At 46.0% G+C, this 21,306-nt stretch overlaps 4 protein-coding genes across 7 annotated transcripts in view; 3 read left to right on the top strand and 1 right to left on the bottom strand.

Moving 5' to 3' along the window:
* Window positions 1–854: 854 nt before the first annotated feature.
* Window positions 855–3,941, top strand: cdk1 (cyclin dependent kinase 1). Of its 2 annotated transcripts, XM_088384108.1 has the most exons (9): window positions 855–1,053; window positions 1,130–1,209; window positions 1,604–1,642; window positions 1,876–2,032; window positions 2,318–2,441; window positions 2,741–2,911; window positions 3,012–3,175; window positions 3,242–3,383; window positions 3,721–3,941. In XM_088384108.1, exons 3-9 carry the CDS (start codon window positions 1,606–1,608, stop codon window positions 3,835–3,837), a joined length of 912 nt encoding a protein of 303 aa, XP_088240234.1. In that variant the 5' UTR covers window positions 855–1,053; window positions 1,130–1,209; window positions 1,604–1,605; the 3' UTR covers window positions 3,838–3,941. The 2 variants fall into 2 exon arrangements, with proteins under 2 accessions (XP_088240234.1, XP_088240233.1); XM_088384107.1 differs by lacking the exon at window positions 855–1,053 and having other exon boundaries at window positions 1,097–1,209.
* Window positions 3,942–4,203: 262 nt separating this feature from the next.
* On the top strand, window positions 4,204–18,447 carry vps8 (VPS8 subunit of CORVET complex). Its single transcript, XM_088384085.1, has 46 exons — window positions 4,204–4,365; window positions 4,703–4,771; window positions 4,951–5,081; window positions 5,187–5,283; window positions 5,629–5,661; window positions 5,824–5,878; window positions 5,961–6,085; window positions 6,290–6,376; window positions 6,571–6,638; window positions 6,935–7,088; window positions 7,162–7,221; window positions 7,302–7,409; window positions 7,568–7,648; window positions 8,001–8,171; window positions 8,299–8,373; window positions 8,504–8,539; window positions 8,640–8,730; window positions 8,827–8,873; window positions 8,951–9,040; window positions 9,380–9,426; window positions 9,791–10,013; window positions 10,093–10,182; window positions 10,520–10,571; window positions 10,643–10,685; window positions 10,777–10,849; window positions 10,976–11,095; window positions 11,286–11,357; window positions 11,677–11,796; window positions 12,010–12,066; window positions 12,486–12,568; window positions 12,803–12,887; window positions 12,982–13,080; window positions 13,464–13,553; window positions 13,816–13,862; window positions 13,939–14,083; window positions 14,235–14,324; window positions 14,466–14,633; window positions 14,750–14,798; window positions 15,566–15,648; window positions 15,893–15,973; window positions 16,042–16,211; window positions 16,390–16,699; window positions 16,793–16,837; window positions 16,913–16,993; window positions 17,188–17,317; window positions 18,035–18,447. The coding sequence occupies exons 1-45, from the start codon at window positions 4,294–4,296 to the stop codon at window positions 17,311–17,313; spliced, it is 4,299 nt and encodes a 1,432-aa protein (XP_088240211.1). The 5' UTR covers window positions 4,204–4,293; the 3' UTR covers window positions 17,314–17,317; window positions 18,035–18,447.
* The window catches only part of pcca (propionyl-CoA carboxylase subunit alpha), an 8,405-nt gene continuing 4,667 nt past the window's right edge, over window positions 17,569–21,306 (bottom strand). Inside the window, exons 18-22 of one of the 2 annotated variants that reach the window (XM_088384092.1) lie at window positions 21,190–21,243; window positions 18,132–18,272; window positions 17,951–18,028; window positions 17,784–17,858; window positions 17,569–17,705 (exon numbers count right to left, since the gene is read on the bottom strand). In XM_088384092.1, the coding sequence (XP_088240218.1) occupies window positions 17,790–17,858; window positions 17,951–18,028; window positions 18,132–18,272; window positions 21,190–21,243 (342 nt within the window). In that variant the 3' untranslated portion in view covers window positions 17,569–17,705; window positions 17,784–17,789. The remainder of the gene's footprint in view (window positions 17,706–17,783; window positions 17,859–17,950; window positions 18,029–18,131; window positions 18,273–21,189; window positions 21,244–21,306) is intronic. The other variant, XM_088384094.1, reaches the window with a different exon arrangement.
* The window catches only part of chchd1 (coiled-coil-helix-coiled-coil-helix domain containing 1), a 10,045-nt gene continuing 7,453 nt past the window's right edge, over window positions 18,715–21,306 (top strand). Inside the window, exon 1 of one of the 2 annotated variants that reach the window (XR_015860141.1) lies at window positions 18,715–19,072. Coding sequence is in view for 1 of the 2 variants with exons in the window: in XM_088384116.1 (XP_088240242.1) it covers window positions 18,998–19,072 (75 nt within the window). In the remaining variant the exon portion in view is untranslated. The remainder of the gene's footprint in view (window positions 19,073–21,306) is intronic. The other variant, XM_088384116.1, reaches the window with a different exon arrangement.

The following is a 21,306-nucleotide window of genomic DNA, read 5'->3' as shown; positions in this document are numbered from 1 at the left end:
GGCAATGCAACGACTGACATAAATGTCAATGCGCTCGAGTTCTTTTTGCTTTATGTGGCAGAAACGACGCCGAAAACTTAGTAGTCGTGAGATCTAGGTGATGGGAGAAAGGATTGTTTTGGCAGGGACACCGAATTTGCCCTTGGTGAAGGTCTGCGCACTACTCCACCGCACGCATCAAAGACAATATTTTTGATATGACATGTAGTATATGTATGTACCTAATGAGTTGCTAAGGATGTCTTGCTCTGCAAAGATCAAGCACAGGCCATTTGAATGTCAAATCAAATATTCCAGTCATATGTTTTGTACATTTCGATGACCACGAAATGAATAAGGCTTGGGGTCGTTGTGTTTCTGCAATGACAGGGACAGGTGCTTGATATACTACATGCTCGTATCATAGCATTTGAGAGGATTGCGCGTGAGTGATCAATAAGAGAAATAGCACACGTCGCATTTTGATGACGCACGCGCCGTGCGACTGTTTGTGGCGTGGTTGCCAAATAGTTCCCCCCGCCTGACTAAGCCTTTGAAGTCAAAGGAGAAAAGCTGCTACGAAAACGGACTGCCGTTCAAAAACAGTTTAGTGGCCACAGAAGGAGCCCGTTCACGAAGCAAAAATGCGCTACGTTCAGTTGACTTTCGTCCAAAACATGAACGAGCTCATGACATTTGCTTCATTGAACATTGACAATAGTATTCTATGAATGGTTGATGCAAATACTGAAGGCAACTTCTGATGCTACATACAGGACCCTAGAGTGGAATGTGCACTTACAGCAGCGTTAAAAAAAAAAAAAAAAAAAACAGTTGTTCGCAACTGTGGCAACGTACTATGGCTTCCATTCTGCGTCACGTGATCTTCCTCCGGTGCGCTTGTACTACGGAACTTTATGTTATGTATAACGTTTTGCATGAATATACAATAGCATCCACAATGGGATCAGTGGGAAGAAAGATTGTTCAAAAATAATAAGGGCTACGTGGTAAGAATCTTTCAGAACGAACGCCCATTTCTCGTGAGCACAGACAGGATCCGTTTTTTGATAGGTACTTTTGAAATACGTCGCCTAAACTCATTGGTCGATTTTGAATCTCACGTTGCTTCGCGTCTTATTCAAACCAGTCTGACTGCCAGTAGTCTGTCGGAGTGCACTGGAAGATCGAGCCTGTTCTGCAAAAGGAGCAAAAATCTTCTCCAGTCAGGTAATGCTTGTTGCCACTGTTTAATCGACCATTCCACTCAGTCGTTGTGATAGTTTGGTAGAAATATGCAGTTTTGAGGTCGTAACAAACGGAGCTTTTCATCGTGGCTCTGCTAACGTTCGAGGCTCAAAGAATCAGAACGAACAAATAACAAAACAACGGACAAAAAGTGTGTTTGGTTCAAATGTTGGAATAATATGTGTTTTTGTAATCAAAGTGCCTGGGGCAGCGTCATTCCAACAGGTAGAATCCTTTCTAGGTTATGTGTTAGTGGCATGTTAACAATATACTAGGTATCGCCAAGTCAAGTGTGAACCCTGACAAGATCGATGCAAAACTGCATGCAGTGTTGCTCCAGCCCTCATTAAAGTCTTATTTTCTCCCCCTCTGGCAGCAATGGACGATTATTTGAGAATCGAGAAAATTGGAGAAGGTTGGTAGAAATGTTTTATTGTTATACCAGAAATTCAGTTTCATTCTTGTTTGTTGATTTGGTTCGATTGCATACTTACAGAATACACCGGTGTGTGTGTGTGTGCGCGCGCACACACAACAAAGCAAGGCTCCCCAGCCTAATCACATTCACTTAAAACTCTTAAAATAAAAACTCTTAAACTCTTGACACAACTTCTCAGCCCGGTCCCTTTTTATTTTTCCTCTCATTAGGCACCTATGGGGTGGTATACAGAGGCAAACACAAGGCCACCGGTCAAATTGTGGCAATGAAAAAGATCCGTTTGGAGAGTGAGGAGGAAGGGGTTCCCAGCACTGCGGTGAGAGAGGTCTCCTTGCTTCAGGAGCTCAAGCACCCAAATGTTGTAAGGTAGGTATATAAATAAATAAACTTGACTTGTATGTATGTATGTATGTATGTATGTATGTATGCATGCTCACTGGGTGGCGACCCCTTAAAATGGCCACTTCCACTAAGTGAAATTATTCACAGTGATGCAAATGCCCTTGAGGAGAGCACTTGCTCACTTTGCCGTGTCTATTTTGCTGTCTGTTTAAAAGTAGTTTCCCCAGTGAATCTTTTCCAAGTTTAGAGAGCAAAATGGCTCGATGTGCAGTCACACGGTGTTACTGAAAAGGCCCTTTGATTCGACAGACTCCTTGATGTCCTGATGCAAGAGTCTCGTCTCTATCTTATCTTTGAGTTCCTGTCCATGGACCTGAAGAAATACCTGGACTCCATTCCTTCTGGCCAGTACATGGAGCCCATGTTGGTCAAGGTAACGCTCCGTTTATAGAGCACGCTCCTTTCGTTTGGTCCGTGTTTCTCAACGTTGAACGAGTGCAGGCACATTTCTTACGTTGGTTAGGGTTAGGGTCCGGGTCAAGGTATGCATACCGAGGGTCGATACAAATACTGCGGTGTGGGGGTGAAATTGTTTTATTTCCAAGAGCCCAAAGAGAAAATGCGGTGAAGTTTGGAAAAAGCCACTGATAAGAGTATATGTTCCACTGTTCATTGAGGTAGGGGAACATCAGCTATGCTGTACCTTTCATGTTCTTTTCCCTGCTTCTTCAGAGCTACCTCTACCAGATCTTAGAGGGCATCTATTTCTGTCATTGTCGTCGAGTCCTCCATCGAGACCTGAAGCCCCAGAACCTTTTGATTGACAACAAGGGAGTTATCAAACTGGCTGACTTTGGACTGGCTCGGGCCTTTGGTGTTCCCGTCAGGGTCTATACCCACGAGGTACATATGCTATGTCACTTGAGGCTTTCCTCGGATAAATTGCGACTTAATGAACAGTCGTCGTGGTCTCGATGTTGCTGAGCACTACGTCTGTTTCCAGGTAGTGACCCTTTGGTATCGAGCACCCGAGGTTCTCCTGGGCTCCCCCCGATATTCAACTCCTGTCGACGTTTGGAGCGCCGCCACCATCTTTGCTGAACTGGCCACCAAGAAGCCACTGTTTCAAGGAGACTCTGAAATAGACCAGCTTTTTAGAATTTTCAGGTAGTGTCCTAAGTAGTCGCAAGTGTGCTTTCCTTTAATACCCATTGTTTGTTTGTTTGTTTGTAGGACACTGGGAACGCCAGATAACATTGTTTGGCCTGACGTGGAAAGCCTGCCTGACTATAAAAGCACTTTTCCCAAATGGAAGCCTGGCAACCTCGCGTCAATGGTGAAAAACCTGGATAAGAATGGGCTGGACCTACTCAAAGTAAGTCTTTTCTGGCCACATTCATTTGGTTTAATCAGAGAAAAGGGAAATATTCTCACACGTGCATATTGTACAAAACAATTTGCCTGAATAACATACAGCACACAACGCTGGTTGTTGGTTGGTTGGTTCATGAGTTAAAGTAAGATCCATGAGTAAGTCATGAAGCTTTGGCAATAACAGATTGCTGCAGCAGCAGCAGCAGCAGCAGCAGCAGCAGCAGCAGGGCACGTGTCGCCAGCTGATGTAGCTTTACCGTGATGCGGTCATCACATTTGACCGTTTCAAAATGCAATAAAGCCACTCTGAGTGTAACGCCTTCTCCTCTTATTGACAGAAAATGTTGGCATACAATCCTCCCAAAAGAATTTCAACCCGCGAGGCCTTGACTCATCCTTATTTTGACGATTTGGACAAGACAAGCCTCCCTTCGGCCAACATCCAGAAAACCTAATTTACTTTTAAATATACTCATGTTTATCCTGTAAATACTTTTGTGTGACAGTCCTGAACATTTGGTGTTTGTCATCCTTCTCAATAAAGCAATATTTACTGTCATCTCACAGAAACGGTCATGTTTTGAGAAGTTTGTGGTTGGTATGGTATATCGGAGTTGAAATTGGAGAACCACAAAACAATAACTAAAGATAACGTACACCAAAATAGAGAGGCAGGCAGCAAACGGGAAACACACAAAAAGAAAACGATGGGGCTGGTTTCCTTCCTTTCTTCCTTCCTTCCTTCCTTCCTTCCTTCCTGTTTCTCGAGGGATTGAAACTCCTATCCCTTAGGTGGCGCTAGTGCGCCTGAATGTTTCTTGTCAACCGCCGGTCCAATTCGTAGCCAAGAAGAGATGAGGAAGCATATTCGTGGAAAATGAAAAGTGTGCAGTAGCTGACCCCATTTCAACATGTCGGAATCTTTGGACGCTGGCGCTTTACTCTCTTCATCCTCGCAGCTTGACCCAATGGATGAGGGAGCGGTAAGGCAAACAAATATTGAAGTGTCGCCACACACAGAGAGAATGTGGGAAAACATTGTTTTTCTGCTCTCTTATGATGGACGTGTTTCATCAAATGAGTTGAGTTGCACAACATTTAGCACAGCTGTCTCTTGGCTCTCAACATTTTGATACCGATTTAATTGTCCGCGGTGACAATAAATCGCAAAACATGGTGAAAATAGCACGTTTGGTGAATGACCGAGACCAAAACAATACGTACAAGGTGGCTGATTACATCATACGCAAATGCCGAACAGCGAGTGATGTCAAGGTGTATCTAACAGTGCCTCTCTCAACACTGTTTATTTCTCTTGAGATTGATGATAAGGAATTCGACATTCCCCAAGTAGACACACCTCCCACCTTGGAGAGCATCCTCAATGAGGTGAAGTATTACTTTTCAGTTCTGTCTCATTGTTATGATCATAAGACATGCCAATCTTCTCACCTCTTTCACCAAGACAAAGTAGATTGATTATGTTGAATCAAAAACATTTGTCACTCATGTCAGTCAAGGCAAAATAGAAACCGTGCACATCTCCCCCCCCCCCTATGGCATTGCAGCTGGAGGATGAGGAGGAACCATTTGTGCTGGAGGATACGTGTGTGCTGAATACGGAAAATATTGATGCTCATTCCTGCGATACTGCTTCTCTTGCCAGCTCTGACAGTGGGGACCCGGCTCACTTCAAACGGCACGAACGCACGCGCACACACACACACTAGACACACTTGCATGTTTTGAAGTTGCGTGTGCGTTAACGCTGTTTTTGTGGATCTTAAAATGGCCTGGCTTTAAGGAAGAAGAAGGCAGGGGAATGGAAAGCGGCCATTCATGGATCGGTTCTACGACACAGCGTACTTCAGGGCATTTCTGCGCAGATCGTCTCCGCTGCGGTAATATTTCGGCACGCTCGTTCGCATTCATCATCAACAATCGAAAGAGAGTACAGGTTGTGTCGTGTCAGTGTTGACGTGCTTTCAAAATTGCTCTTGTCAATTATTCACGACAACTATTTTCATGATCGAAATGAATCCGTGAGTAGAAATCACTGACAAATTGATTTGAAAATCTCTCTCGGTGACAACCCTACTGAGCTGTGCATCAGTGTCTGTTTTCTACGAGTTGTTGGAGCTTTGGGGAAACAGCTAAATGCGTTGACTTGATTTGAGTTGATGGTTTTGCAAAATGTATTGCGGAGCAACTGCTGGACTAAAGACGGCCTTTGTATCTTTCCTCAGGACAAGGTTGATGCTGGCTTACCAACTGCGATAGTGAGTACGGGGAGCTCATTTGGGAACGTGTGCACGTCGTGAGCAACCGAATCCCACCCACATGGTTGCATTTGACAGGAAATACACTTGTGAATTTGCTGCGCAGTTGTCTGTTCACTGGATTTGCTCACGAATCCATTTGATGTTTTGTGTCGTCTTCAGACACTTGCCGGCGTGATTGTGGTGGGAACATCTCACGGTCTGGCTTTGGTCTTTGGTAAGGCAAATCCAGATTTGTCATTTTGAATTTCCTGAGCTTGGCTTTGATGCCGTGTGTCGACTTGAACTCTGGTCTCCAGATAACAACCAAGCGTTAAGACTGTGTCTTGGAACAAAAACAACGGGTGCAGAGTTTGGCGCAATCTCTGCCCTCAGCATCAACAACGATTGCTCAAGACTTCTCTGTGGCTTTGCCAACGGACAGGTACAATCCTACTCATTTTTGGGCTTGTCAAACCACAAGCTCGCCTGCGTACATTTGGTGAAGTCACCATTTAGTAAGCTTATCTGTCTGAATTGCCTTCCTGAAGCTCTGAGTCAACAAAAGAACAAAAACAAACCATTTGTTGTTGTTACGATTGACCATTGTAGCTTGCTAATAATTGCTCGGTGTGTTCTTCTTCCTAAGATTACCATGTGGGATCTGGCCAACGGGAAACTTCTTCGAACGATCACAGACGCGCACCCTCCGGGCACAGCGATTCTTCACGTAAAGGTAAGCAGCTGTGGAGAAAAACCACGCGCTCCGTTTTGTCTGCATGAGAGGGAAGGTTAAAACGTGTCGGTAGTAGTTGCAAGCAGCGGCCAATGTCATTTCAGTGCCAATGTCATTTGAGTGCCAATGCCCCCTGTCAATTGTTGATGGATTCTTTTGGCTTTGCTCATTTGTTCCCTTCTTTTTGCTCCAAGTTCACAGATGACCCAACTCTGGCAGTGTGCAGTGATAGCGGTGGATCCGTTTTTGAGCTGGCTTTCAGGTCAGTGGACTTAGTTGATTGTTTAGCACATATGATTACAGCAATAAGAGTGCAAGGAGGGAGACGAAGAAGCCTCGGGCTCGTAGACTCCTTTGACCCGTTTACGGAGTCAATGGCATGCGCTCACGACAGCTGTGGCAAAGCGCTTTAGAGCGCATCTAGCAACAGCAGAGCATTTGTATCACGCCATGGTAGTCGGATGACGTGGCTAACTCCAGAATGCGTTTTGAAAGTAAGCTGCCTCATCCCGAAGATGTGCACGCTTGATCTGAAAGCAATATTGGCCTTGCTTCCAGGAGAGTCATGGGCATGCGTTCGTGTGACTCGAGATGTCTCTTCAGCGGTTCCAAAGGGGAAGTTTGCTGTATTGAACCGTTGCGAGCGTATCCAGACTTCAGCGAGCACCCGATATGCCATTATTCTATGTTGGCTTTGGCTTCCCTCACAAAGGCACGTGGCGCCTAACCCTGGTGGTCATTCGAAACACCGAGCGAGCCGCTTCAGCGTGCTTTTTTTCCTGCAGATTCTGGTCATTGGACTCAAGCCCTCCCTCAAGGTTTGGATGACCTTTCCCTACAGCAAGGTGGGATTCTTCAAAGTAATGGCACGCATGTATGCAAAAGAAGCACGATAGCAATGAGTTTGTCTTGTGTTTGTGTCTAGTCGGAACCATCCAGCGTCCCGCAGCTTGCGTGGCACTTTGTGTCTGTCCAAATGGCCGTCCACCCGTTCTTAGCTTTTTCTAAAGGAGATACCGTCCACTTTCTCATGGTATGTTCTCGAGTGCCTCAAGCCACAGTATCCTCGCACTGTAGTATTCCTTTTTGGAAGTGACTCTATTTCTGGGTGTCTTCCTTTTTGAGTTGTCCAGTTATTGCAGCAGCATCTTTGCCAGTGCTCATTGTTTATACCATATACTACATTCCTAGATCAAAAGAGAGGAGATGGGTGCCATCCATGTCATCAAACAGAGACATATTCATCTCAGCTGTGATATTATCAGTTTAAATGTAAGTAGCAACCTCGGTATCGTGTTTACACAAATCTCGGCCAATTGTTGGTCTTTTCAAAGTCCATCGAGAGATAGAATTGATCATGTTTGACTCGTGACATGTAATGGAACTTAGTATTGAGATGACAAATGTCATGGACAGCTCTCGGAACCAGATCCTTTCAATGATTTGACAAAACGCCCACCGTACAATGGATGCTTTCTAAAAGCTCTTGCTGAGCTGCAAAGCAAGGTGCATTTCCTCTATGTGTCATTTATTGACTTTCTCTCTCTCTCTCTCTCTCTCTCTCTCTCTCTCTCTCTCTCTCTCTCTCTCTCTCTCTGTCTCTCTGTCTCCGTTCTCCTTTGAGTGGATCAACGGTCGCACTTTAGTCCTGGTCGACAGCCACGAGAAGCTCCAGGTTGTGGACCGTCCCAGTCAGGAGATTTTGGAGATTTTGGACTTGGAGCAGGTGCAGCTGGTATACAACAGCCGCCATTTCAAATCACTGGCCACAGGAGGAAATGTTTCCCGGGCTTTGGTGAGACAAATTGGGGGCATAAAGTTGCAATGAGTGATTGATAGCGAGGTTGCCTTGAATTGGATTTACTATGTATGGATGCATGCATGCATGTATTCATTTGGCACCCATTTCTTTTGTATTCCAGGCTTTAGTTGGAGAAAAGGCTTGCTACCAGTCCATTTCAAGCTATGCAGGACAGATGGTCTGTTTGGGCACCAAGGTACGTACTGTTTTGGAGTCCCAGCATTTGTAAAGCCCAGGTGGTCCGACACCATCACGCACGCGGTGGTAGCCATTAGGTCACCGTTAACGTTGACCGCTGAGTCTTTCCCATTGCTCTTTTGTTTCAGTCAGCCCATTCCATGACACTCAGAACCTGGAGAGAGGTAACTTGTTGTTGTTGTTGTTGTTGTTGTTGTTTTTTCTTCTCCCCTTTGTTGTCCGCTGTGGTTCTTCTCTCACTTGATTTTCGCTCCGCGTATGCAGCGCATCGACCGTTTGTTGAAGCAGGAACTTTTTGTTGAAGCTCTCTCGCTGGCCTGGTCCTTCCATGAGCGAACAGCGAAGGCTGTGATCGGTGAGTGCTCATGATAACAAATGAAAGTCTCGTCGCAAAATGCTCATCGGTCGCGCGGATGACGATCGTGTGAACGGTGTCGTGTGTTTTCTCCAGGCTTGTGTGGAGATCCTGTGAAAAGAAAGGGAATTGTCGGTGACAAGGTATGCGTGGAAAAGCCTCACTGCAGATGTGTCCGCTATGGACTTCAATTGGATGCTAACTGTGTGTGTTGCCGGAGATGGTGGAGATACTGCTGCTCTTTGCTGATCACGCCATGAAAAAGTGCCCAGAACAAGGCAGAATCCAAGTGATGGAGCAACATTTTCACGTAAGCGCATTCCAGACTCGACTTGACGGAGCAACATTTTCACGTAAGCGCACTCCAGACTCGACTTGACGGAGCAACATTTTCACGTAAGCGCGTTCCAGACTCGACTTGACGGAGCAACATTTTCACGTAAGCGCACTCCAGACTCGACTTGACGGAGCAACATTTTCACGTAAGCGCGTTCCAGACTCGACTGTCGTACGCTGTCCTGAAAGCAAGCGCTACGCTGCTTTTTGGCCCTGATAAATGGCGTGCGACACCATTGGGACATTTTCATACGGTAGCTCCCACACTTTGATTGTGCATGCTCACTGTCAATTCTTGTCTGTTTCTGTTCAGGATGTGATTCCTACACTGATCGATTTCTGCCTGTTGTTACAAAGGCCGTAAGTATTTTGGACACGGGACATCGTTGCAAGCGCGACCGCTAATGTCAGGGTAGACGTTGGCAAAATACAAAACATTGTTAGTAGCCCTGTGGTCATGGAAGCGAAATCCACAGTCAGTGATGGAAACTTGATGGGAATTGACCGGAAATGCAGCCATGATGAAAATCAGATCTGCCCCAACGCGTCCATCATTTCAAAGCAGCATTTCAAGTGTCACGCGAGCCTCTTTGTGCCGTCGAGAATCCGGCTAGAGGGAAAGCGGGCGATTGGAAGTGCGTCTTGAGCGTTATTATTCGTGTATTTATTGATTTCGTGGACCCTTCTTGCGACTGTCCAGTAAATATGTGCCCTTTGCTTTTAGCGATCTACTATTTGAGCAGCTTTACGCCGGGCTCGCCGAGAACGTGGTCGCCAAGGGGGTTTTCCTGGAATCGCTGGAGTCCTACGTCGTTACGGAGCGACTCGGTCACCTCCCCACGCCTATTATGAAGGATCTCCTGGCCCATTACCACAGCAATGCTTTGATGGACAACTTGGAGAGATGCATCGTCCGTCTGGATGTCACAAGCCTGGATATACAGCAGGTGTGGAAGAGTGTGCAATTGTCGTCGTCGTCGTCGTGTCGCTGCGTCCCCCTCACATTGAATTCAATGTGTGTTCAAGGTGGTTCAAATCTGCTGGGAAAACCAACTGTACGACGCTATGATCTACGTGTTCAACAGTGGCATGAATGACTACATCACACCAATGGAGGTACTCAAGAAAACTCTTGTCATCAAGTCGTCAGGTGGCTTTGGAATACAAACGTTGCTAAGCCGGGATGTGATTTTTTGGGGTTGTTTTTTTTTTTTTTCGCTCGTGTGTGTGACCTTTATCAGATTGTTTTTGGACACTTCATTTGGTTTGGGCTGACTTTTTGCAATGAGAGCCAGGTTAGGGCATCTCCCACATCAAGCATCAAGTGGACATTTGGGGTCATTCAGCAACACAAGACGGTTCATTCAAACGACGTCATCTTTCGTAGTCGTATCCAGAGATTGAACCACCTCCGTTCCTGTTCTGAAAACAAAATGCTGACCTCTTGTTTCAGAAACTTTTTGCTGTGATTGGTCCACCGCTTCGGGAGGGAAGGAGCTTAACAGGTCAGCTTCTTTTCTGTAACTCATTTGTACAGGACGGATATCGTACTAATACTTGGCCTGATTTTGAACAGCCGAACAAGTGGTGATGGGAAACAAACTTTTGGTGTACATCAGGTAAGCTAAGATTGGGTCGTTGACTGGCGCCTTTTTGTGACTCCGTTTTGAAGCTGGCTCCATGTGTGGGGTTTTCTTTGTGTGTGTGAAGCTGTTGTCTGGCAGGAAGAGCATATCCCCTGGGAAACATCCCCGAGGATCTTGTGGTTCAGGTCAAGATTCAGGTATCAAACCGTCAGCCAGATTGACCAACGGAGGGGCACGCACCGTGGTCCATGCTCGGACCATGAAATGTGCACTTGAATTTTGTAGGAAGTGGCATGTAATACGCAGCCCTCTGTGTTTGTCAGGTATTTGAGTACCTGATTGTGCTCCACACTGGGGAGTCGTCATCCTCATCTGATGCTTACCCTCTTATTCATACCCTCCTCCACTTTGACACTCGAGAATTCCTTAATGTGCTCGCCATGGTGAGTTTTCCTCCATGCTACGTGGTGAGTCGGGGGGACCTTGAGCGGAGCACGTTCCGTGCCTTGGCTGTGGACGCAGCCGTTCGTAGCTGTGGCCGGAGTGCGCTTGCCGTGGCAAAGCCTGAAACTCTGGAGGAAATTCTCATCTGGAGGCGCTGATGATGACTCATGCTTGCGTTCTTCTTTCTAGACATTTGAGGACTTTCAAAATGACAAGCAAGCCATCGAGTACCAGCAGAGGATAGTGGACATTTTACTTCAGGTAAAATGATACATGCATGTCCAGGGCTCTCCAGACGAAAGCAGTCTTATCACTTTCTCAGTAAACAAACAAACAATCTTAATGAGGCTGAATTTGGATCTATTTCACACTTTGTATGGACAGCATAAGATTCTTTGGTTCGAAAAGGGCCATGTGGATAGATACACGCAAGGCGATTGTATCAGCTATAGCGTTCACGCAGAGTCAAACAAATGTTCAATATTGAATGACAAAGCTCCTTTGGTCATCAATCAACGCTGCTCTGCTTTGACGTGAACGTTGATGCTTTTGGTTGGATTTTCCCTCCAATGCGCTCCAGGTGATGGTGGACAACCCAGACTTTACACCGTGCCAGGTGGGCGGCCTTTTTGCCTTTTTGGCCCGGCAGCTGTCCAAACCGGACAACACGCTTTTTGTCAACAGAAAACTATTTGATCAGGTAAGCTGTTCCGTTCAAAAGCACTCGATTTCTTCAAACGAACAAAGAAATGCAAACAGTGGTTCCCAAATTGGTTAAAAAAGAAAAAAGCAATTGGTCACTTTCAGTTGGATAACTTGAGATCTCAAGTTGAACACGCATGATTTGCCTCCAGCCAGCCAGCCAGCCAGCCAGATTTGCATTGGTCATTGCTCTCTATGATATCGGTTTTAGGTGTTGGAATTCCTCTGCAGACCAGACGACGTCTCTCGACACGCTGAACGACAGCAGGTTTGACTCAAGCAAAGAATCGAATGGAAAATATTCACCATAACGCTCGAGAATGTGCGCTCACGGGTATTTCAAACGTACGTAGGTTCACGTCACATTGAATAGAAGACCACATTTTGGTCGTACGGATGTGACGCGCTTTGAAGAAAAAAGCGCTTGACAAAGGACTTTGCGGCCATTCCAAACTTAGAACGTATCCTGCCAATTGCAGCTTTAAAGCAGAGAAGATGCAAAATAGCACGGGACAATTAAATCGCACATGACATTTTTCGATTTGTTTGGATGACCTTTGGGGTCTGCCCGATGATCATTCTCAAAAATAGTTGTTGTTGTTTTTTTCTGACTAGTCCTTGCTTCTAGACAAGAAAGGAACGTTGTTTTGCTATATTGCTCTGTTTGATTCTTTTCTCCTTTTCAAGGTTCTGCTGCAGCTGCTCCAGGTCGGAGGAGTGGTCCAATTTGATGAAGAAAAGCTGTTGACTTTGTCGCAGAGAGCCAAGTTGTGAGTCGCTGACCAAACCTACGTTTGCATCATGATAGCTATACTCTGAAGGAAATGCACGCTAGAGGAAAAGGAACAAATACAATCAAGTGGCATTTAGTCCCTTTAAATACTGCCATGAAACCGTAGCATTCGTGTGACAAAACGCTTTCCTCGGCAAGCAGACGTTACATACTTTGGCGTCGATGAGACCATTTGCGAGTATATTGTTTTTGTGCGTGCCTTCCGATCCAGCTACCAAATTTTGGAATTTCTCTACGAGAAGAAACGTATGTACGACAAGACCATTGACTGCTACCTAAAAGACCCTCTGAGAAAGGTCAGAAAAGATAGCTGGAATGGATGGAGAGCCAGCCCTTTCCAACGTACCCGTGTGTGGGTGTGTGTGTGTGTGTGTTTTTGCGGACGTGAAGGGCGAGATCTTCAGCTACATGGAGCAACTGATGTCCATGTCAAGCCACACATCCCAGGAGAAAGAGACCATTAAGAAGAAAACGCTCCGACACATTCAGGTCAGCGAATGTGCCGTGTTGATTCCAAAAACATATGATTGCCAATCATGCAATGGGAAAACCCCCAAATCATTTTGACATCACTGGACTCTACCTGAAGAAGTGCAACCCTGCGCGCGGGCGGGCGGGCGTGCGTGCGTGCGTGCGTGTGTGTGTGTGTGTGTATGTGTGTGCGCGCGTGCCTGTCCCACTGGTCAGGGAATGGCAAAAACCAGGAGTTCGACAACAACTTTTTGTCTCTGTGTAAATAGCCTCGGTTTGACCTTATCACGGTACTCATATGTCACTTTGATTTTTCAAAGGGAGTGCGTGCAAATGATGGCGCTACTTTTGTCCAATTTTGCTCTTTTCAACCAATGTACGACTGTCACGTACGTTGACAGGATCTGATCATCTTTGATACGAGCAAATCCGCCGACCTGGTTGTGTGTCACTTTGCTGAAGAAGTGGATCAACTTCTTTGCGCTCTTCCGGTATGTGCACGCAAATGATTTTGTCATTCGTCTGCCGCATCAGTCACAAACAACCCAACCGATATTTGCAAAGTGAACACACCAATTGAAGGAAGCATTTTGAGAAGACTTCACTTGTGGTCTTTTAAAGCATTTCAAGAGAGTGTCAAATGGTGGAAATTAGGTTTGACCGAGTGCAGTACATGTCGGTCAAATCATCTGATGTCAAGCTTACAATGGTCTTTTTGTGTGCGTGTGTGTGTGTGTGTGTGTCATCCTACAGGATGGCAAGCTGCTTTTCAACTTTTTGACCTCATTCATGGAGTCATGGTTTGCTGGCTGTCGTACAAAGCTTTCCCGGCCATCTTTGTTTTGTGTCACCGACAACTTGTTTGCTCTTTCTTAGGGAGCGTCATTATCCAGGCACCAGCCTTCCTCTGGAACATGATCTTCACACGCGTCTGCTGGACTTACTGTGCCGCTTTGCCCCTCAACAGCTCTTGGCTTTCCTTCAAAGCTCACAGCACTACAGATTGGAGGAAGCCATTCAAGTGCGACAATCTGTCTTGATTGGAAATGATGTGAAATGCTGTGTTGGCCTTGCTCTCACTGCAATTGGGAGAAAATCTCGTCCTCATCCAAATTGGCGGAGCAAAGGTGTAGGCGGGAGATTCCAATTGACTCGTCTCATTCTTTGTTCAGATCACGGAGAAGTACCGTCACAGCGAAGCCACGGCTTATCTGCTTGAGAAGAAGGGAGACTGCAATGGAGCCTTTACAGTTTTGTTGGAGGTACGTCGTTCATTTAGACATGTGATCGGAATCTTTGAAGTTCATTTACCGAGTTCGTGTGGTGTGGGAAAGCTGCCCATTTCATCGATTGAAGCAAAATTGTGAAAAGGATTCTCCTCCGCCTCAACTCTCCCTTGATAGGCGTTCAAAGAGCAGCTTTCACTACTGACCGCTGACACCAGCAGAGGGCCGAAGGAAGACGACAAAGAAAACCAGTCGGTGGTATTGAAGAGCGTGGAACATTCCCTCGATACCATCATTGCTTTGGGTCGGCGCAACTCCAAGAAACTCCAGCAGCCGCAAATCAAGGTCATTTCTCTTACTGTCAAGAAAGCGCAAGTACTTTTTGGGAATTCCACTTTGGGCTGCAGAGAGGAATGAGCTTGCCTTGTTATGTTTCACTGCTCTTTTTTTCTTCCATTCAGGAGCTGTGGTTTTCATTATTGGAGACAATGATGACTCCACAGAAACAGGGTAAAGCAGCTCACTCACCCACGACTTTGTTGTGTTACTTTGGCCCACAGTACGTGATGTGTGAGCTCCACTCAAACGTCACAGGGGCAGGCGGGCGGGCGGGCGGGCGGGCGGTTAGGGCAGGCAGGCAGCCACGCAGGCAGGCAGCCACGCAGGCAGGCAGCCACGCAGGCAGGCAGCCACGCAGGCAGGCAGCCACGCAGGCAGGCAGCCACGCAGGCAGGCAGCCACGCAGGCAGGCAGCCACGCAGGCAGGCAGCCACGCAGGCAGGCAGCCACGCAGGCAGGCAGCCACGCAGGCAGGCAGCCACGCAGGCAGGCAGCCACGCAGGCAGGCAGCCACGCAGGCAGGCAGCCACGCAGGCAGGCAGCCACGCAGGCAGGCAGCCACGCAGGCAGGCAGCCACGCAGGCAGGCAGCCACGCAGGCAGGCAGCCACGCAGGCAGGCAGCCACGCAGGCAGGCAGCCACGCAGGCAGGCAGCCACGCAGGCAGGCAGCCACGCAGGCAGGCAGCCACGCAGGCAGGCATACTGTGAAGACCACATGCTGGCAATATACGTACACACTGGAGAATTCTAGGTATTACCAAAGCATGGTTAAGCACCGGTGCCCGACATCATTTGGCAAAACGGATCTTTTTTCAGGCTGACGTTATTTCACAAAACGTATGCTTGCCGTTCTCCTGAACAGCGACGGATTTGGAACGGTTTTGGCTCCACGTCAGTTCTTCTTGTCAATGCAGCATTTTGTGCTTGCCTTTTGCAGTCTTAAAGGATCTGACGATGAACGTTCTCAACAGTATGAGCAGCTTGGTTTCAATGCCTGCTATCATCCAGCAGATACTGCAGGTGGGTGGCTGTACCACAATAGCCGACTTTGTCGTGTTGAAATCGAAGCATTGATCGCTTTTGGAGTTCCACTCCCATTTCATTCTTCATACGAACTCCGCATGATGTGCAAGCAGAGCTCAATGAGAATGACCCTGGTAGGGCAAACAGCTCCTCCATGAGGGAGCAGACAAAGTGTGGCTGGCACAAGGACTCGAGGCTTGGTGCTGCCACTGGCCATCTGACCAAAGCTCTTGTCTAACAGAGTCCCGTTTATGAGAAAGGACAACTTGCAGAGATCCAGGTCCTTATCCTTGGAATGCTTGACACCTTCAACTATGAACAGGTAAATGGACGCGTGGAGGGCAAGGCTTTGTCCTATACATACTACCTCATTGGTGTTTTGTGTTCCAGACTTTATTTGAAACAACAACGAGTCTGTTAAATCATGACCTGCACTGGTCCTTGGCTCATCTGCGCACGGCCGTCACAAAGGGACTCCACCCCAGACAAGACTACTGCAACATTTGCCTGCAACAGTACAAGAGGTGGCAGGACCCAGCTGAGCAGATCCTTTTATTTAGGTAGCCCAATGTCAAATGACATACGGACATTAGTGTTGCCACTGGAGAGCCAAAGCTCCATTTTACACGCTAACCCTAACCTAACTGGCCGAGAGGCTAGCGAATCTGCCGTGATCCTGCATGACGCGTAAATGGGAAATGACGTTCTCAATAGTAATGCATCTGTCTGTCTTCTCAGCTGTGGTCACCTATACCACATTCAGTGCATGCAGCAGCAGCAAACTATGGACTGTGGCTTGGGAGGTGCTTCAGAGCGGCAGCGGCAGCAGGAGCAGCAGCAGGAGCAGCAGCGGCAGCAGCAGCAGCAGCAGCAGCAGCAGCAGCAGCAGCAGCAGCAGCAGCAGCAGCAGCAGCAGCAGCAGCAGCAGCAGCAGCAGCAGCAGCAGCAGCAGCAGCAGTGGAGCTGCTACAAGTGTTCCACCATCCATCGAGGAAAAGGCGGGCAGTATAGCGTACCAAAGAGAGTTCGGAGTACATCCCTTGCACAGGTCAGTATTTGAGGCTGTGCCATGAAAAATGCACCCAAAAGCATGGCCCAGCGCTGCTCTGCTGCAATCTTCTGCTGAATATCTTTTCCACAGACTCGACTTTCATCCCTGCATCACGATGAAGCTCGTCGAAAGAAGGTCGGGATTTAACAGGGAGGGATCTTGCGACAAAAGGAATAGGTTGTAACAAATGAAACAACTTTAACAATGTAGGTTTTGGAGGAGGTTACGCTGGATTTTCAACAAGAGCAGTCGTGGGATCAGCTACGTTGTTTATACAAAGGACCATCAAGGGTAAGTCATTTGGCACGGCGCCACTGCATCAACCACCACCACCACAACCACCACCACCACCACCACCACCCTGACTGCAAAAGCCATTTGATGTAACCACGCTGGAGTACCGTGCCATTGTGTTTTCTACTCTTTGTGTTCCGCTTTATAGACGTCTGGCTGTGTTTTGTTGTCTTTCTGAATTGCATCTTCAGTTGGCCATCCTGACGGAGCTCTCTCAGCGCCACAGCAGTGATCGAGCAGGGACGCTCATTCAAGCTCATCCGGCGCAAGAGGCTTTGAGTCTTAAACTGTCTCCTCCGCCTCTGTTGGAAGAATAGCAAGGTGAGCACGTCCCACTTGTTGATTTGTCTCTGGATGAAGTGAGTGGTCTCCACTCCAACATACGAGTTGTCAATGATTTTGTTCCCACCTCATCAGCCATGCTCGAATGACGTACGATACGTTTGTGACCTGTGAGACTTGTCGGGAAATGTCTATAATGTTGGGAAGTGTGTTGTATTCAAATGCGATTGGTTCCAAACGATTAGGCAGATGCTCTTTTTGAGGCATGGGCAACAACACAGGCCAAACAGTGTGCTCAAATGATTTTATTAGCATGTTCAAATAAAAGTGGCTTGAAAGCAAACAAGAAATACAGGATTGGCAGGCCTAAGATTGATATTATTGCTAAAGCGCCACGCTCAGGCACTGTTGAGGTCACCAATCTCTGCTGGGGACAGGAGAAATCAAACGTTTCTTTCTGGTATTGATCATCCACTATGACTTAAGAGGGATGGATCATGAATACCTTGAATTATTCAAGCTCGACAAGCAAATCTCCTTCACCAACCGTCTCTCCTGGCTTACAGTGGACACGCTTAACCTGGCAAGAAACAAAGATGGACGACAACACACTAAGCGCACAATACAATAGTCTGTTTGAAATGAGATTTCAGCTATTGTGGTGACACGGACCTTTGCTTGTTTGACAGCAGTCATACTGTTCTGCATTTTCATGGCTTCAATAACACAAATCTCTTGGCCTTCGGCAACCTACAGTACACGCAACGTCACGTGAAAACGGCAAAGAGCATGAGAGAGGAGAAAAGGCATCAACGCAGCATCCTACAAGACAGCGCCATGGATCATGGTTTACCTGGTCACCAGGCTCGACAGTCACTGCCACCACTGTGCCAGGCATTGGCGACCGCAGGATGCTGCTGGTGTCTTCGGGAACTTTATCTGGCATGTAAGTGTTTAACTTGGCAGCCAACTTGGACAGAATGCGAACCTTGAACTGCAGAAATAGAAAAGGTTTGAACGCAATTAAGGTTGGAATCAGTATCCTAGGAATAACGTCCACTGGAAACATTCATCCCACTTTTGACACTTATGTGGATCTCAGCACGCAATTCCAAATGACCTTCATTGCTAAGGGCAGATAGCATCAATTAAACCTCAACAAAAACGAAGCAGTGGTTCCCCGCTTTTCTAATCCTTCAATCATGACTGACATTCCCAGCGTGCACATGAACAGATACATTTCATTGAGCCGAATACATAAAATGAAGAAAAATGTAAAGATCCAGGTCAAATCGGGTCTGGCTTTTTTTTTTTTTTTTTTTTTTTTTGGGGGGGGGGGGCAAGTCACAAGTCATCAAAAGAGTGACTCAAACGGATGGATATGCGAGTCAATCGCTCCTCTGGGAAGTAGGGTTGTCACAAGAACCGATACTTCCGGTACCAACGCAAAAAAGACCGAATAATTCACTGCTGTGTCGATTCTTGTCTGAACGGAAGGGGGCAGTATACGCATGCGAGCAGCACAGAGCAGCAGTCAGAAGAAGAAGAAAACTTTGGGTCTTTCTTAACAATGGCTTCAATTAGTGGGATTGGAAGTCCAACACGCCCAACGGCCGGCCGGCCGGCCAGGTCAGGTCGCTGAAAGAGTCGCGTGTGGAAATACTTTGCAACCGGAGCGGAGCAATTCTACATTGGAACAAGCAAGCCAACGTGCAACAAATGCTCAAGAGGCTTCCTGACCAAAGGTGGAAACACGTCCAACATGGCCAGATACCTTACAGACAGGAATTCGAGGTGAGTGATTGTATTTTCCCTTCCCTATCACGGTTGTGCCACGTTACTTTCGAAATACGTTAACCGAATATGCCGTCATTTCGAGCTGGGGCGGGCGAGACGGTTGACTTGAAGGCTCTATGCCACTGCTGCTCTTTTATTTTTGATTTTATATAGTTGAATATTGTTATTATCATCATTAGTCTTGCTTGTTTTGATAGATGTGTGTGACTTGAAGGCTCTGTGCCACTGCTGCCCTTTATCAAGTTTAGGGTTGAATATTAATTATTGTGATGGAAGGCTCTGTGCCACTGTTGCTCTTTTTTTTACGTATAGAGTTGAATATTGTTTCTTATCAGTCTGACTTGTTTTGATAGATGTGTGACTTGAAGGCTCTGTGCCACTGTTGCTCTTTTTTTTACGTATAGAGTTGAATATTGTTTCTTATCAGTCTGACTTGTTTTGATAGATGTGTGACTTGAAGGCTCTGTGCCACTGTTGCTCTTTTTCTTACGTATAGAGTTGAATATTGTTTCTTATCAGTCTGACTTGTTTTGATAGATGTGTGACTTGAAGGCTCTGTGCCACTGTTGCTCTTTTTTTTACGTATAGAGTTGAATATTGTTTCTTATCAGTCTGACTTGTTTTGATAGATGTGTGACTTGAAGGCTCTGTGCCACTGTTGCTCTTTTTCTTACGTATAGAGTTGAATATTGTTTCTTATCAGTCTGACTTGTTTTGATAGATGTGTGACTTGAAGGCTCTGTGCCACTGTTGCTCTTTTTTTTACGTATAGAGTTGAATATTGTTTCTTATCAGTCTGACTTGTTTTGATAGATGTGTGACTTGAAGGCTCTGTGCCACTGTTGCTCTTTTTTTTACGTATAGAGTTGAATATTGTTTCTTATCAGTCTGACTTGTTTTGATAGATGTGTGACTTGAAGGCTCTGTGCCACTGTTGCTCTTTTTCTTACGTATAGAGTTGAATATTGTTTCTTATCAGTCTGACTTGTTTTGATAGATGTGTGACTTGAAGGCTCTGTGCCACTGTTGCTCTTTTTTTTACGTATAGAGTTGAATATTGTTTCTTATCAGTCTGACTTGTTTTGATAGATGTGTGACTTGAAGGCTCTGTGCCACTGTTGCTCTTTTTTTTACGTATAGAGTTGAATATTGTTTCTTATCAGTCTGACTTGTTTTGATAGATGTGTGACTTGAAGGCTCTGTGCCACTGTTGCTCTTTTTTTTACGTATAGAGTTGAATATTGTTTCTTATCAGTCTGACTTGTTTTGATAGATGTGTGACTTGAAGGCTCTGTGCCACTGTTGCTCTTTTTTTTACGTATAGAGTTGAATATTGTTTCTTATCAGTCTGACTTGTTTTGATAGATGTGTGACTTGAAGGCTCTGTGCCACTGTTGCTCTTTTTTTACGTATAGAGTTGAATATTGTTTCTTATCAGTCTGACTTGTTTTGATAGATGTGTGACTTGAAGGCTCTGTGCCACTGTTGCTCCTTTTTTTACGTATAGAGTTGAATATTGTTTCTTATCAGTCTGACTTGTTTTGATAGATGTGTGACTTGAAGGCTCTGTGCCACTGTTGCTCTTTTTTTTACGTATAGAGTTGAATATTGTTTCTTATCGGTCTGACTTGTTTTGATAGATGTGTGACTTGAAGGCTCTGTGCCACTGTTGCTCTTTTTTTTACGTATAGAGTTGAATATTGTTTCTTATCAGTCTGACTTGTTTTGATAGATGTGTGACTTGAAGGCTCTATGTCACTGCTGGTCTTTTTTTATGTATACAGTTGAATATTATATATTGTCCGTCTTGCTTGATTTTATTGACTTATTGCTTCATCCCGTTGCTGCTGTTTTTTATGTGTACAGTTTAAGCCGTTTTAAATAAATGAGTGATTTTAAAAGTAAGTGGATTCTGTTGTTTTTTACCGTGGTACCGACATCGTATCGAGAATGGTGGAAAATCACATGTATCGGTACCGCCTACTCAAATTCAGGTATCGTGACGACCCTACTGGAACGTTAACAGTAATGTATCTATGTTTATCATAATGGCTGTAAACAGTATTGTGCACATAATGTCATGTGAGCAAATTCATACAACCTTCAAACCTTACCGATGTGCCCAGATACTGTAGAACTATGTGTCCAGAAGCATCTCGGGATAGACACTGAATCAAAATATTATACGTTACTGTTGTGAACACAGCTGGAGTAAAAATAGCACAAAACGG

Source organism: Syngnathus floridae, chromosome 9, assembly GCF_059516105.1.
Source record: "Syngnathus floridae isolate MCC-2025c chromosome 9, RoL_Sflo_1.0, whole genome shotgun sequence".
Taxonomy (NCBI): Eukaryota; Metazoa; Chordata; class Actinopteri; order Syngnathiformes; family Syngnathidae; genus Syngnathus; species Syngnathus floridae.
The sequence above is the reverse complement of the archived record's forward strand: the minus strand, read 5'-3'. Positions and strand labels throughout refer to the sequence as shown.